General features: G+C 53.9%; 1 protein-coding gene across 3 annotated transcripts in view; it reads left to right on the top strand.

Annotated features, from left to right (window-relative positions):
* Positions 1-16,268, top strand: part of RGS3 (regulator of G protein signaling 3) — a 69,881-nt gene that overhangs the window by 12,054 nt on the left and 41,559 nt on the right. Inside the window, exons 9-16 of one of the 3 annotated variants that reach the window (XM_041406746.1) lie at positions 1,531-1,679; positions 2,362-2,467; positions 2,986-3,319; positions 3,679-3,722; positions 4,892-4,899; positions 6,862-7,049; positions 8,692-8,775; positions 14,964-15,081. In XM_041406746.1, the coding sequence (XP_041262680.1) occupies positions 1,531-1,679; positions 2,362-2,467; positions 2,986-3,319; positions 3,679-3,722; positions 4,892-4,899; positions 6,862-7,049; positions 8,692-8,775; positions 14,964-15,081 (1,031 nt within the window). The remainder of the gene's footprint in view (positions 1-1,530; positions 1,680-2,361; positions 2,468-2,985; positions 3,320-3,678; positions 3,723-4,891; positions 4,900-6,861; positions 7,050-8,691; positions 8,776-14,963; positions 15,082-16,268) is intronic. The other 2 variants (XM_041406748.1, XM_041406747.1) reach the window with 2 other exon arrangements.

The following is a 16,268-nucleotide window of genomic DNA, read 5'->3' as shown; positions in this document are numbered from 1 at the left end:
CTGTGCTCCTGAGCTCAGCGTTCAGGTTATTCCAAAGCTGCTGTGGGGGACAGCAAACACTGGGAATTACAAAAGCTGCAGAATTCCAAACCAACTGCTCCCTTCTTGCCAGGGCTGTGGTGACCAGCTCGTGCAGGAAAGCTGCTCTGCCTTGGCTGAATAACAACTGACTCTGCTTTGTCTCTTAGAGCTCCTCAAGTCTTTATTTTGAAGATTTCCTCTGCATTTTCCAGCAAAGTTTGGGTACATCAAGCCTCCCCACTCATGGCAGCCTATGGCAGATGCTCCTAGTTCTTTAGCTCTGCGCATGGCAGCAAAAATAGGCAAAAAATGGGCAATGACAGCCTGCGATGGCCATGGTGGTGGAGCTGAGGAGCATCAGCAGGGAGAAGCTGCTCTTCAGTGGCACAGGGCAGGCGGGGGGCAAGGTCAGCCAGCTCAGGGAGAAGGAGTGGGAGCCCTGACACAGGGGAAACCTTGGGCTGGGAAGTGCCCATGGAGTCTCTGTGGTGGGAGAGATGCTGGGCTGGCTCCTGAGGCGCCAGTGCTTGGTGTTGGAGATGAAAGTGGAGGATCTGGAATATCCTGAGCTGGAAGGGACTCACAGGGACCATGGAGTCCATGGTTCATTCAAAGGTGCAGTGAGGAACCAGCAAACTCCAGAGAGAAAAATAGTGCAATGGGACTGGATGTGTGTTTTGATCTTGCCAGGGCAAGCCAGTTTCTCTTTTGAAGCCTGAATTTATGCTGAGCAATCACACAGGACAAGGTGCAGGGAAATGAAATCTCGCTGCCTTTGCCCTCCTGTGGTAAAGGAGTGAGGAACCATATTACCTCCTTGGCAACTTCTGCTGAATTCCTCATCTTCCTTCTGCCTGTTTGTTCTCAAAATAATACAGGTCAGATGTTGGATTTTTAATTTTCTTTTCTCTGTCAGTAAAACAAGCATCTTGACTAATGTCTTGGGGGCTAATCAGGTATTTACAGGATCTGTCATGCTGAGCTGCTGCTGGAAGCCAACATCAAAAAATAACCATAATTTTATTAATAAGCTCAATGCTCCTCGAATCAGGAGGAGAAATGAGCCTAAAGCAACCCAGCATCCATCCTCTCCAAACTCAGCGAGGGAAAACACACTCAGCCCAGGGAAGGGGTGATGCACACAGATGTCTGGAGGACAGGAGCGTGCTGAGCTTGCAGCTCCCTCCGGAGCAGGGGAGTGCTGCTATTTCTGTACTCTCCAACAGGAAATGAAATGTTTAAGTGATTTGCTTAGAGAAGTCAGTGTCAGGGCCAGACTGCCAGGTTTTCCTTTCCAATGGCTTCTCAGACCTTTCCTTACACTTGGAAGGGCTGGGAGCAGAGTGTGTGCTAAATAAGCACTCCTTTAGTGGCATTCCAGAGAGCCTTGGCTCGATCTGGCACTGCCTTTTAGCACCCTCTCCACCCATCACCCGTGGGGGTCTCAGTGACAGCCCTTCCCCATCTCTGAAATGCCATGTGCCAGCGTTTCCAGGGGCAGTGGGGCAGTGTGGGAATGAGGGGGGATCATCACACCCAGTGGCTGCTCTCCCACCTGACAGGTGTCTCCCTGCAGATCACCATCCCTCGGGGCACTGATGGCTTTGGCTTCACAATCTGCTGCGATGCCCCCGTCCGTGTGCAGGCCGTGGACTCTGGTAAGAGACTGGATCCTTTTCATCCCTCTTGATTTGAATGAATTATTGCTCCTTTTTTGCTTCCCAGAGCTGGTTGTGATTCTGGAGCTCCCAGGCCTTGCAGGACTCTGTGTGCCTCCAAGAAACTTCATTAGAAGAATTCTCTGTTGCCTCCTGTGAGGTCAGAGACCCCTGGCTTAGCACTGTGTCACTGTTTTGGCAGTGTTTTGCAGTAATTTGCCGAGATTTTGTTCCCTTACCTCTCCAGCCTGAGAAGTGTCTGTCTGGTTGGGTGACCTTCAGAAATCATTTGGGGGGAAAACAAGTCAGAGGGGAGCAGGATTGTGAGAATCCTCAGTTCCCTGAGCAGATCCTCTTGCTGTGGACCTGTGGGATGGACTGGTGTCTCCAGTGTGCCCTGTTGCTCCCCACTGCACCCCATGAAAAATGGGAATTTCATGCAGTAGCTCTGAGGGAGCACTGATGGCTCTGTTCTGATGCTCTGTGTGTGTGGATGTGCTGCAAAGTGAAGCTCCAGGTTGGCTGACCCCACTTCATTTTCGGGTGTGGGTGTCAGACGGTGTTTGGGGGAGTGAGGAGTGCAAGCTGTGGAGCTCTCTGGGTGTCTCCAAGCTCCAGGGCTTCTTCTCCCCGTCCTGCTCGGCCTCCTGCCTGGCAGGTGACTGGAATTTGTCCCTCTCAGGTGGCCCAGCAGAGAAGGCCGGGCTGCAGCAACTCGACACGGTGCTGCAGCTGAACGAGCAGCCTGTGGAGCACTGGAAATGTGTGGAGCTGGCACACGAAATCCGGTGAGTGCTCCCAAAAACCCCAGGGCAGGGAGAGGTGGTTTGGGGGAGCCCAGAGCAGAGCAGTGGGAGCACTGAGTGACTGTGGGAAGGGGAAAGCTCTGAGGGATGCAGGACACTGGGAAAGGATTCCCTGGAAGAGAAGGAAGGATGCAGGGGAGGATTTCCTGGAGGAGAAGGAAGGATGCAGGGAAGGATTCCCTGCAGGGCAAGGAAGGATGCAGGGAAGGATTCCCTGGAGGAGAAGGAAGGATGCAGGGAAAGATTCCCTGGAGGAGAAGGAAGGATTCAGGGAAGGATTCCCTGGAGGAGAAGGAAGGATGCAGGGAAGGATTGCCTGCAGGGGAAGGATTCCCTGGAGAAGAAGGAAGGATGCAGGGAAGGATTCCCCAGAGGAGAAGGAAGGATGGAGGGGCTGGGGAGCACGGGAGAGGGGCAGAGGCTTTGTAGGAAGGAAGGGCTGCAGGGCTTGGTGCAGGACACGGGGCTCCAGCCCTGATTTCCCCACCCATCTCCGCCAGGAACTGTCCCACGGAGATCATCCTCCTGGTGTGGAGGCTGGTGCCTCAGGTGAAGCCGGCCCACGAGGCCATGACCCGCAGGTCCTCCTGCAAATCCGCCTACGACCTGCAGTCCCCTCCCAACAAGCGGGAGAAGAACGGCCCCGCGCAGGCGGAGCAGCGCCGCAGCTGCCACATCCTCTACGATGGCACCGAGGGGCTGGGGCTGCACACCTGGGACAGGTACACGGAGCTGGGCAAGCGGGGCCAGAACACCCTGCCAGCCCTGTCCCGGGTGCCCTCTGCTGCCGACCAGAACTACATCATCCTGGCCCCTCTGAACCCCGGCAGCCAGGTAGGGCTCAGGGACTGCAGCCTCTCCTGGCTCCTGCTTCAGTCTTATCCAGCATCATCTCTAAATATTTGCCAGTTTTACAAGCCACACCTCTGTCCCTCGGTGGAGCTTTCACTGTTTTCCTAAAACATTTCCCTGCTGCCTTCCCTCAGGGCTCACCCCAGGGATGTGGGGAGTGTTCCCACTGCACAAGACCACACTATCAGTTATTGCTCTCCTTTTCTGCTGCAAAAATGTTTTTTTCCCCTCTCTGAAGTGCTCTGGCTTAGCTGAGTTTGGCATATTATCTTCTGTAGCTGGTTGTTGTCCCTGTACCTGGGGCCTGCTGCAGGTGACCGTGTCCCCTCTGTCCCTTACAGCTGCTGAGGCCCGTGTACCAAGAGGACAACACCACCGTGGGTGAGTTGTGCCTGTGCTGGCAGTGCTGCTCAGAGCACCCAGCTCTAAGCTGGGCTTCCTGGCACCATCAACTGCTTGTCCCAAGCCCTGCAGAGGCTCGGGTTTGAGGGCAGGAGCAGCCCAGGGGTTTTGGGATCATCCTCCCACTGTGGCTTCAACCCAAAAGCAGAGGGGAGCAAGGCACGGGGTGAGCCTCATGTGAGAGGGTCTGGGGAGCCCTCAGAGGGCTCTGCTGGTGGGGACCTCCCAGGACAGGCTGAGAACAGGCAGGGTGAGAGCTCTGAGCAGCCTGGCTCCCACGTGTCCCTGGGTCCATGGTGTTCTCCTCATCCATGAGGCCATGATGGAAGAGCTGATCCCTGCTCTGAGCCTCCTTCAGTGCTACAGGAGTGAGGGTGGCTGTGGCTCACATCAGTGTCAAATTATGCCAGGTTTGGGGAATATTCAAGCCCTGGGCTGCTGCAAAGTCTCTGGGCCAGCTCTCCTCAAAAAACCTTTGAAACATGAACTCGTGGCTCATAAACATGAACATAAACCACAGCTGTGACAGGTGTGTGTGGGATGCCTGGAGCTCCCTGGGGATGGTTGGACTTGTGGGAAGAGTGGGCTGAGGTGGGTGGCAGGGCTGGGCACTGCAGGACTCCAGGTCCATGTGGAAATACCCCTTGTCTGCTCATGGATTTGGGAGCTTTGGGAGGCTGTGCTTGCCCTGGCCTGCCTGGATGCCCTCAGGATGAGCCGTGGTTCCCTAGGAGAGCTGAGATCCGGCAGGAGTGTGAACCCCTCAACATTCCCTGTCTGAAGGCACAGCTGGAAAACTTGGTGCCGTCTCTGAGGTGGGGCTGTGTCCAGAGAAAGCCAAGTGTGAGGCTGGCAGAGCCATGGGGCAGTGCTGGGGAGCAGGAGGGAGCAGTGTGGGCCAGGCCCCCCTGCCTCTGGTGCTCCCAGCCCTGGAGCTCTGCAGCCAGGAGAATTTTCCACTCTCAACTGCAGGGGATGTTTTGTTCTGTGGATAATTGCAGCTCTTTCCTGCTGTTTGTGGATCCTGTGAAAAGATGAGCTGGACCACAGGGACTTATTCTTACAGTGGGGTGGGATTTGAAAGGCTTGGCTTCTTCCCGTAGCAAATTTTGGATTTTCATGGATTTGTTTTTAATTATTTAATGTTCCGAGGGAGGGAGGTATCAGTTACCCTGAGCAGCACAAAGCTGCCCACTCAGTGGCAGGAGCTGACATTTGGGTGTTTCTGTGCCAGGACCTGTGCAGGTGATTATTTCCTGTGATAAAATGAGGTGATTTAGGGATAAGAGCAAAAGCAAATCCTGAACAGCCCAGACAGATCTTATCTGGCCAGTGCTGAGCTGTCTCTTGTGCTTTGATGTTATCTGGCAGTGCAACCAGGAAAAAGAGAAAAGGGAAAATGTCAGGATTAATGCACTTAGAGGTGGAAACAAGCTCTTAGGTCATGAGGGTGCCCCCAGCAAAGGCAGCTGCTCCAGCCAGCAGTAAACAGCCGAGCTGGCTTCCCAGCCCCGGCTGGCTGGCTCTGCTGCCTTTATCTGGGAGTAAATGTGCTATTTCCTAATGCTTAATGGAATATGTAATGCTGGGCAGGTTTGTGTGTTTGCTTTGGACAAGACCTTATCTGCCCTGGGCCATGGTCAGGAGTGTTTTGGCTCATTTCTGCCTGGGAAGGTTCTGGGTATCCCTTACAGTGCGAGGGTAAAAGGCTCTGTGGTGGGAGCAGGAGCTCCAAAAAGCTCTGTGGTGGGAGCAGGAGCTCTGGGGTGGCTGCAGCAGGGGAAGGAGAGATGCTGGGGGTCCCCCAGGAGCTGTAGGAGTGATGCTCATCCCTGTGGGGGAGAAGGAGAATGCTCAAGCTCCTCACCTGGATATGTTCAATCCCAGTGGAGAGTTCTGCCTGCAGCCCCAGGCTGGTTCAGTTTATCAGCTACAGGAGGAGGGAGTTGATTTTTCAGTGGGGCTTCTTCTGAAGGTGTGAATTTTTGTTACAGAGCCATGCATTTCCTGTTGGATCTGTTGCCTGTGAGTTTTAGGACAGAGCACAGGTTGCTGGTGTCCAGCAGGACGTGGTCTGGGCTCTGCTTGAGCAGCTGGGGTGGGAGGGTGCAGGAGAAAGGCTCCTGTAATCCCTCCTTTGAGTGAGGATAACTCTCTTCAGGGAAGAGGGACAGAATGGAAACCAGTCAGGCTGCCTGGGCCTTTTCCAGCCCAGAATGTAATGCTGAAAAACAGAGGATGATGTGATGCCAGCCTCATGAACAATGAGGTCATCCTTTATAAATACACCCAATGTCTGAGTAACCACTGCTGGCAGCAGCAGGGATTGATCCCAGCCATGAATGTTTGTAACTTCTGCCTCTTTCTCTGACACCTCCAATCTCAGCATCTTCTGAGAACTGTCATTAACCCACTGCCCCATGTCATGGCATTCCTGCACTTCGCTAATTCCGTGCCCAGAATCCAGAGCAGGCAGGACTTGTGTGGATAGAAATGCTGAAGTTCCTCTCCAGCAGCCCCTTCAGGCCCTGGCAGGGGCTCTGAGCTCTCCCTGGAGCCTGCTCCTCTCCAGGTGAGCACCCCCAGCTCTCCCAGCCTGGCTCCAGAGCAGAGGGCTCTAGCCCTGGAGCAGCTCAGGTGTCTCCTCTGGACTCATCCAGCAGCTCCAGGTCCTTCCTGTGCTGGGTCCCCAGAGTGGACAGAGCACTGCAGGTGGAGACTCACGAGGGCAGATCAGAGGGCAGAGCACTGGTGGGATGTGCTGGCCTGAAGCAGAGCTTGCTGTGGCCTCCCTGGGGTCTGTTTGTACCTTCCCAGCCGTGTCTGTGCTGCTGGTGGCACCCACTGAAGTCCTCAGGCCACCAAGCAAGCAGCTCTGGAACAAAACCACCCAGGGGCCTCTTGTTTGCCCATAGAAACAATGGAATCAGTGCTGTTATTCCTTGAATCCCTGGGACTCCTGGATAGCTGAGTGATGCCTGTCCCTGCAGCTCTTGTCTCCAGCAGTTCCCCAGGATTCCCATGCTCTCCTCCAGGCTTGGAGAGCAGGACTGAGCTGCAGTGGGCAGAGCTGGGGCTCCCTCCTCATTCTGTGTTTCCTTCTGCCTCCTTTGTCCATCCAGGGAATGGCTCTAAAGGGAAATCCCACACGGGCTCTGGGAGGAAATCCAGGCTGATGAAGACTGTGCAGACCATGAAGAGCTATGGGAACTACCAGAACTGCACCATAGTGAGGCCTCACATCCCCCATTCCTACGGCACCTACGTGACCCTGGCCCCCAAAGTGCTGGTGTTCCCCATCTTTGTGCAGGTCAGTGCAGCCAGAGGGGGGCTGGGATGTGCTCAGTGCCCAGGCTGGGCATTCATGCAAGGATCTCCTTCCCAGCAGGATCCCTGTCATGCTCAGCTCTCCTCTGGAGCTGGCTGGACTTGGCACATGCTGGGGGCTCTCTCAAAGGGAGCTGTGTCCTGCCCAAGAAATTCTCTGTTGGATTTTTTTTCTCCTTTTCAGCTTTCGAATCTGGTCCTTGGTACTTGCTTAGGTCAGGAGGAGGTGTCCCAGCTTTTGGGCTTCAGAGCTAACTTTGGACTTGCAGCTCAGTGTGGTTCTTCTTGATGGTTCTTTGTACTCAGTGTGTGCAAAGGGGTTTTAGTTTAGCTGGTGGTCACACTAATATTTAAGCAGCCAGGGCCAGAGCCTCATCATCCTCACAGGGAAGGATTTCTCCCCAGTATCTCATCCAACCCTGCCTCTGGCAGTGGGAAGCCATTCCCTGTGTCCTGTCCCTCCATCCCTCGTCTAAAGTTCCTCCCCAGCTCTCCCAGCCTGGCTCCAGAGCAGAGGACAAGGATTCAGAGCAGTAATGGCTTGACAGGGAATGTTCTGCCTCTGCAGGTCCATGAGCTGTTTTTAGACAACAGCCCTGAATTTGCTGTTAGTAGCTCTAACTCCCTCTGTGTCCTTAATTTTGTCCTTCATATGGCCAGAACCCCAAAAATCTCATCTGCTCCATGTATTTAAGTACATTGCTGATGGATCCCTTCCTTTCTGAGCCCATGGGGACCCCTTTGTCCTCCTGTGCCAGTGGCAGTGGCATTGTCACCTCAGCTCAGCCTGGTGGCTTCCTCTGGGCTGAAACCATGGCCCACATTCCCTGTCACTCCAGCCTAAGCCGTGGGTTGCCTGAGGCCAGTGTGGGCTGGGCTGGAGCTGGGGACAGTGTTTGATCACTTCCTTCCCCCTGATGGCACCTGGGTGAGCCCTCAGCTTGTTTTGCTAGGAACACAACTGGCACTTTCTGCCTCCTTGCTCCCAAACCTCATCCTGGATTGTGCCTGGGAATTTGCCACTTCAGGAGCTGCTTTTTCTCTCTGGTCTGTCACATCTGCAGGGCCCTGTGCAGATCCCCTCCTGTTCCCACTGTGCTGCTCCCAAGGGTGCTCCAGGCTGGTCCTGCAGGGTTTGTTGTGCACTCAGGACACGTGAACCTGTCCCATTCTCCAGCACTGACTGGGGAGCTGGGTGTGGCACAGGAAGAGGCAGGAATTCTTAAAATTTGCTTTAAGAGTGATGCACACCGTCAGGTACAAATACTGGTGCCTGAGGGGCGTGGGAACCTGACGTGCCAGCACTGTGGTTGTGCTTCCTGCTGACAAGCACCCATAACCCCCCCGTGCAGGGCAGCCCCCGTCAGAGGCAAGGGCTGCTGTCTTTTCACAGCTGGGGCTGGTGGAGGTGTGAGTGCAAGGCTTTGTTTTCTCCTCTGACTGGACTGCAGACTTTGTGTCCTTCTGAGCACAGTGCGGGGTGGCTTCTCCCTGAGTGAGTAACAGCTCAAAGCGAAGACAAAGTGGGTTTGGTGGATAGAAAGTGTATCTCACTAACCACACTGTCACTGGAAGGTTTGACTGTTTCTTTTGTTTCCTTTTTTCTTTCCTCCCACCAAATGTAGCCCCTGGATCTTTGCAACCCAGCCCGGACTCTGCTGCTGTCGGAGGAGCTGCTCCTTCACGAGAGCAGGAACAGGACTACACAGGTAAAACTCTTCCACGTTGTCTGAGCTCTCCAAACTTGCTCTTCTGCTGTCTTATATAGAGGATTGAATTGTAGAATCACCATGCTTTGGGTTGGAAGGGACCTTAGCTCACCCAGTCCCATCCCATGGGCAGGGACATCTCCCACTGTCCCAGGTTGCTCCAAGCCCTGTCCAGCCTGGCCTTGGGCACTGCCAGGGATCCAGGGGCAGCCACAGCTGCTCTGGGCACCCTGTGCCAGGGCCTCCCCACCCTCACAGCCAGGAATTCCTTCCAAGTATCTCACCTAACTCTGCCGTCTGGCAGTGGGAAGCCATTCCCCCTTGTCCTGGCATTCCACACCCTTGTCCTTGTCTCCAGCTCTCCTGGAGCCCCTTTAGGCACTGGAGGGGACTTTGAGAAGGGACTGGAAGGGACACCTCATTACCTTGAGAGGGGAAATGTTTCATTGTGCAGTGATTATATTTATATGGTACTTGGAAAGACTTCTAGACAGTTTATTGTGGGATAAACTAAATATCAAAACTCTTCTGTGCTAGAAATCAACTGTTGTTCCTGTTGCCTTTGGGCTCACAGAGAGGAAACTGTGGGTGGCAAATGCACTTCAGTGACAGCCCAGCAGACTCAGGAGGAGGGGGTTTGAGGATATTTTGTGCCAGGTTAGAGAAGCACAGAATGGTTCAGGCTGAAAGGCACCGCTGGAGGTCATCCAGTCCCATCCCCTTGTTCAGGGATCCCCGAAGTCACTCAGGATTGTGTCCACATGGCTTTGCAGCATCTCTAGGGAAGGAGAATCCACTAGAACTAGAACCAGACAGAGAACTTGCTGCAGACGTTCTCAGAATTTCAGTTCCTGAAACAGCTCACATGTTCTGTCCAAATTCCTCTTGCTCTTCTTACTTCAACTTTTCTGCCATTCTGTTGTTGAAGAGCTGTTGGAACTCTGGGGACACAACAGGACTTTGGCACCCTGGGGATGAGACAACTTTTACCATCCAAACTGGCAGGGTTTGGATGCGTTGATCACATTTGCTGTTGGCTTCACTTGCATCCAGCTGCATAGTCTGCAAAGCCTTGGAATTTGGGAGAGAGGCAGAGCCCACTCATGCACTGCTAACCAGAGACATTTCTTCTGGGGTAATTTCAGAGGATCTCACAGAGTAATTTGGGGTTGAATTCAGTAGGAGTGAACAATGTCTCATCTTCACAGATCTGTAGAGGAAGTTCTCCTTCACTAGTTTAAGTTTCTGGGTGGCCAACAGCAGCAGACTAGAGCCATTTCCCACCACTGGCAAGTACAAAACAGTAGAAGGTTGTGCTGACTCCTCTCACTTTCTGGTTTTCATTGTGTAATTCATCCCTTGCTTTGACTTGAATCACTTTTCCTTTTTTTCTGCCAAAAAGTACATCAAAATACATGAAAAAGTCCATGACTGATTAGAAAACTTGGCACTAACTTTTAATTAACCCCTTTCCCTCTCTGTCATACTGTCCTGTGGTGCTCAGGGTCTTCTGGGCACCTGCAGGAATGAATCCCTGTAGGAATGAAACACTGCTGGTTGTGTGGCACAGCTGTGCTGGATGGCTTGGGAGTGCAGCTGAAGTCAGGGAGCTCCTCCTGAGCTGGAGGCTGGAGTGCAGCTGGGTTGGAGGTACCTGCCTTCAGGTCAGACTCAGATATTTGGAGTAACAGCCAAACATGGAATATTTATGGATAACTAATGCTGTTTGCAGCCTGGGTGGGATATCTGTGCACATGGGGGTGATGAAGAACCCCAGGACAAGTGTGTTTGGAGGAGGGTCCTGTGGGCAGGGTCAGGAGGAAAATGTCTCAGGGAAAGGACTCTGCTTAAGATGCTCTTGGGATGAGCCTGGAGCTGGGAGAGGATTTCCCAGCTGGAGCTGGTGCCAGGAAAGGGCAGGATGCAGGCCAGGAATGTGAGGCAGTGCTTGGGAATGTGGTGCCCTGGGGCTGTGCTGTCTGAGTGAGCTGGCACAGGGGCAGGGCAGGAGGGGCTGGGTCTGGGGTGAGAAATGAGAGGTGCAGAAGGGAAACAGCCCGTGGTGCTGAGCCCGTGCTGGCAGTGACAGTGGAGGGGGCAATGCTGGGATGTCACCTGTGGCCCTTGGGAAGGCTGTCTCATGTCTGAGTGTGTGGCACAGCCATGGAAGCCTTTGTGGAGCTTCAAGGAGCCCATGCAGGTCTCTCTGGAGTGCCAGGCTCTGCTTTGGTCCTGCTGAGCTGTGAGGGGAGAGAACCTGAACCTCTGCAGCCACCAAGACCTAAAACAGCCTGGACACCACAGAGCTTCCCCTGGTGCAGGAGGGCTCTGACTCCCCTCTTTGCTGGACTTGAGTTCTTTCCCTCTCTGCCTTCTCTGATGCCTGGGCAGAGGCTGTCTTGTGTCCAGCCAGTCCTTTCTTCCTTGCTACATGAGGTTTTCTGTTTTCCCACTGCTCTTCCCACACAGCCTCTCTCAAGCTGGGCTCCTGTGCTTTGCAGGACTGCTCTCTGTGTGTTAATCTGCTTTACCTGAGAGGCTCAAGAGAGGAGGGCCTGGGTGCAGGGGCTGGAGCTGCAGGTCCTGCTCCTCTCTTTTTTTCCCAAACCCCCAGATGCTTTTCCCTGTGGCAGTTTCCACATCAGGCACTGCATCCTTGTCCCTGAGCAAACTCTCTCCCATCTCCTGAAGGAGTCAACCTATCTCTCTGGAGGCTTGCCAGGGTCTGTCCTTTCCCTGACCTTACCTCTGGGGCAATCCTTATTCAGGCCTTAATCACATCCTGTCTAGACTTTGCTGCAATTCCCACTTTTATGGCCTCCTGAAATCCCTCCAGCCCGTGGAGTGTCAGAGGAGCCAGCGGGTGATGGCACATGGGGTGTCCAATGTGGCCTTTGGCCTTGTCCATCCATCTCCAATGGACTGGAGGCCTCCCAAAGCCCTGAGGTGCCTGCTCAGTGTGGGCCATGCTCTGCCCTCCTCATCCCTTCTTTCTGCCACTCTGGCAGGGTCTGCAGGTCAGGATGGGCCTTTGGAGTCCTGCAGCCTCATGGATGGGCTTGGCTGGGCTTATGCTCCTCTCTATAGAGCAGGAGGCTTTCTCCTTTTTCTCTCTTCAAGGCTGCATTTCTGGGCACCTTTTCACGTAATTTTGCTGCCACATATTTCTTCCCAAGAAGAAATTGTGATATTGTCTCACTCCTGCCCAGGGCAGGGCTCAGTGGCAGTCTCAAGGCAGCACACTGGCCCATTGCTCCTACCTTCCCTCTTCGCTTTCAGTTTCTCCTGATTTCCCTCTTTAAATGTGTCCCTGTCTCCTGTGCCAGTGCTTTGCCACTTATGTCCTGTAGCTGCTCAGGTCCCTCAGCAGAAGAGGCTGTTTGTGGTGCAGAGCACACCCAGATGAGCAGTGTGGAGACATCAGGGTCAGCCTCTATGAACAACTTTTCCCCCCTGTAAAATCTGTTCAGAGCTCCCTAAAAGGTCCACGTGACAATGGCCGTGTGGCCTCAGTCACTCCAGCAATAACCCAGGGTGCCATCTCTGTCTCGAGAGTCCTTCTGTCCTGGCAGCTCTTGGATTTCTGACTGTGGGGTAGGAAATTACTTCTGCTAAATACCCAAAGCTACTTTGATCCTCCAAGGAGCAACTCTGCTGAATTCTGTGACTTGCCTGGGTGAGCCCAGACGTTGTGTTTGTTGTTTGTTTGCTCTTGACTTTTAGAAGCCCTGTGGTTTTTCAGGGTAGATCTGTTTGCCAAGGGCTGTTAGAGACAGGTCACCGCCCGTCAGTGTGGGATGGCAGCCAGGGCAGAGCTCCACGTTACTCCTCCAGTCTCCCCTTATCCCTGCTGCCCTGGGGTCATCCCTGAGTCCCCTCCTCAGCTCTCAGGTGGGGGATGTGTCCAGCTCCAACCTCCAGGTCTGCCAGAGCTCCAGGCCCCGCAGTGCTAGGCTGCCCCTGTTCCTGCCTGCTCCTGCCTCTGCCTCTACAGGTGGAAGGGACACTTTTGTTTTTCCTCCCAACAGCCTGGAGGAGCAGAGGCACCTCTATCAACTGCTCTCAGATCAAGTGTCTTCCTAGAAGCAGCATCTGACAGAGATGCTCCTACAGAACCTGCACTGGATGTGCTTTTACCGTCTACATCCTGAATACAATCTATCCCATCTTCCTGTAAAAGCTCAATGCTACCTGTAAATTCTTAGCCATGTAATTCCATTTCCAAGATCCCCTATTGAAACTTGATTGCTTTAGAAGTGATTTTCCTGCTGCTCCCAATCTTTTTTCTACCCTTTAAATTTCCACAGGTAGTAGGTTTTCAGTTTCTTTCCTCCATTTCTGTGTGACTGTTAGCTGATCATGCCTTTATCATTTTGGGTTGCTATTCCCAAAATCCCTTCAGCATCACTTCTTTGGGGTTGAGGGACCTGAGATGGCACCAGACATGTCCCAGAAAGTGGCACACCTTTGGCCACCTTTGGCACAAGGTGGGAATGGGATGAAGGTTATAGTGCAGTTTCTACCTGGTTATTCCTTGTATTACCAACAAGGTCAGAAGGAACAAAGAGGGTGGATGTGGGCATAAGGCCAGCAGAGTGTTGAGAGCAGAGGAAGGGATTTTCCCAAGAACACAGAGAAGAACATCCCCTCCCTGGTTTCATTGTCAATTAAAGCTCCACCAGCAGCTTTGTACTTACTGAGAATCCCATGAAAATGAACTTGCACTGCAAGGAGAAATCTTGTGGCAAGGGCTTGGTTTTGGATTTGGAGCCAGATGCTCTTCCCTGATGTGAGACTCCCCAGCATGTGACAACTGTTACTCAGCTTGTCCTCCTCAGGATGTGTCCACCAGCTGCAGACACAAACTGTGCTGTCAGCTGGGACTTGGTCCCTGTGGGAGCAGAGTCACCTCCCTGTGCTCCCTCCCACCCCTCTGGGACTCTGGGTGTTACCTCCTTTTCCAAAAGCATTGCTAAAAGACCACAAAGCCTTCCTTGCTGTGGCTCAGTGTTGCAAAGCTTTCCCTTTGCCGTGGGAGGTTTTGGGGGGACACCCCAAGGCCCTCACCCTGAGCAGGTCTGGCACCCGCTGTGCCATTGTGCCATTGCCACCTTGCAGCTGCTCCCTGGCATCTCTGGGGACCAGGGACAGCCCCGAGGGCACGGCTGGAGCTGGGCCAGGGCAGCTCAGGCTGGAGCTCAGGGCAAGGTTGCTGGCACTGCCCAGGCTCCCCAGGGAATGGGCACGGCCCCGAGGCTGCCAGAGCTCCAGGAGCCTTTGGACAGCGCTGCCAGGGATGCCCAGGGTGGGCTTGGTGGGGGTCTGGGCAGGGACAGGGGCTGGGCTGGGTGATCCTGATGGTCCCTTCCAGCTCAGGACATTCTGTGATTCCATGATTCTGTGATCTTTGAGGCTTTCTGTGTGTCCCAGCTCCTGGGGGCCAGGACAGGTTCACACCTCAGCTGTGGCACCAAGCTTCTCATCCCTGGGGTCTTCTGGGTTCAGGATCTCCAGTGCAGTGGAGAAACCCATTCTTATTTTAAAGGTCCCATTAATCTGAACTGATTGGGCTGGGGACCTCAGGCAAGACTTTTCCCACTGGCCTGGAGGAGCCCCCAGCCTCTGGGACACTTGAGGCACTGCTGGAGCACAGCTCTGGGAGACACTCAGCCGGTGTTTCCTGTCCACCCCCACCGTGTGCAGGTGTCAGGTTTGTCCCCTGCAGCTGCTCTGTGTGGGTCCTGCTCTTGTGAAAACCAAACTTTACTTTCTAACTGAGAACAGTGAGGAGCTCCTCCGTGAGGGTGATCAGAGTGATCAGATTTGCTTTCAGGCTTCAACTTCTGCAGCGTGCTGGGATTAGTTGGCAATTTATTCCCTCCTCCTGCTGTGATTTGTAACTGGTGTAAGTGGGAAGTGACAGGAGGGAGCAGAGAGGGTGTGTTTGTGTGGCGTGGAACTGCTGGGCAGGTTTATCCCTCGTGTCACAGGGCTCCACAAGCCTCAGGAAGCAGCTGCCAGGTGAACTTCATCTGAAGCTCGCTGGGTGCAGCAGCCAACAGCCTCTTGGGAAGGGCTGTCTGGGCTCCCTGTTGAGGCTGGTGCCTCTCTCCAGGGCAGAGGACATTTCCAGGACACTGTCTTGGTGCCAAGAGGTGAGCTTTCTATAGCTTCTCCTGTGCTTCCAGGTGACTCTCTTTGTCTACTCCGACCTGCTGCTCTTCACCAAGGAGGATGAGCCTGGGCGCTGCAACGTGCTGAGGAACCCTCTGTACCTGCACAGTGTCAAGCTCCAGGAGGGTGAGTGTCTGCAGCAGCAATTGGAGGCATTTGGGAGGTTTTCTGGCTGCTAACAGCAAAGGTTTCTGGCCAGCAGCGCCCCACTGTCCTGTTGTTTCCAGTGCCACCAACCAGTGCTCCCAGGTCATCCTTCCTGGGGTGCCAGCACCACCCCTGCTGTCCCTGCATTTACCTGGGAGTTCCATCTCCTGGGACACCTCAGGAGCACCCAGGCCCTTTCTAGCCTTTCTGGGTGCATGTCTCAGGATCTGGGCTGGCATTCCCTGGGTGGTGTCACACAGTCACAGCAGGGACTGGCCAGGCTGGGAAGGGGAACTGAAGCCTTGAAGTTTCCCCCATGATGCCTCGAGGGAGTTCAGAGATTGGCTCCAAGCATGGCTGGCCAAGCTCTGGTGACCTTTACTTTGCTGCTTTGCTTTGCTACTTCTCTCTTCAGCTGCCCACGGTTTCCCTGTTGCTCACATCCATCCCCTGCTCACCCCCCTGGGGAGAAAAGAGCAAACCCTCAGAGCAGGGTTGGGGACCTTGCCCTCACCCTGCACCTTGGCTGACACCTTTTGTGCCCAGCTGAAGATTCAGGGAGGGCTTCTAGGGCAGGGGTGACTGGAAATGGGTTATTTCAGGCTGTACAAAAGGCTCCCTTTAGCTTCTCACGTCTAAAGATGAATAAGGGAATTGCTCTACCACATCCTATTTGCTATGGTGGAGCCACTTCTTGGCCCTGGGCCCAGTTTCACCTTGTTCCTTGTGTGGTGTGGTTGCTTTTTGGGTATGGGCTTGTTTTATGTGCAGTTACCTAACTGTGCCACAGCTCCTCCTCCAGCCCAGGCAGCTGCCCTGGGACCCCACAGGGGAAATCAGGATGAGATACAAGGAGAAACTTTCCTGTCATGAGGTTGGTCAGGTGTTGAGTTGCCCAGAGAGGTTGTGGGATCTCCATGCCTGGAGGCATTGAGGACTCCTGAGTGCCCTGGTCTGGGTGCTTTGGTTGGGGATTGGACTCTAGAGCCCACCAGAGAGGCCCCTTCCAACTGAAATTACTCTGGAAGTGATGAGCAATGTTTTTATGCAGTCCTATGGCCCTGACCAAAAGGAATTAATCCAGATCTGGGCTGCTTCTCCATAGGGATCTTTTTCTGGGTGAATTTTGCTGCTTCCCAAGACTTTTCCCAGCTGAGCCACGAGCTCTGTGG

The sequence above is a fragment of the Onychostruthus taczanowskii genome, unplaced genomic scaffold, assembly GCF_017590055.1.
Source record: "Onychostruthus taczanowskii isolate IOZ18803 unplaced genomic scaffold, ASM1759005v1 scaffold25, whole genome shotgun sequence".
In the NCBI taxonomy this organism is placed as follows: domain Eukaryota; kingdom Metazoa; phylum Chordata; class Aves; order Passeriformes; family Passeridae; genus Onychostruthus; species Onychostruthus taczanowskii.
Note: the sequence above shows the minus strand (reverse complement) of the source record. Positions and strands in the feature narration are given on the sequence as shown.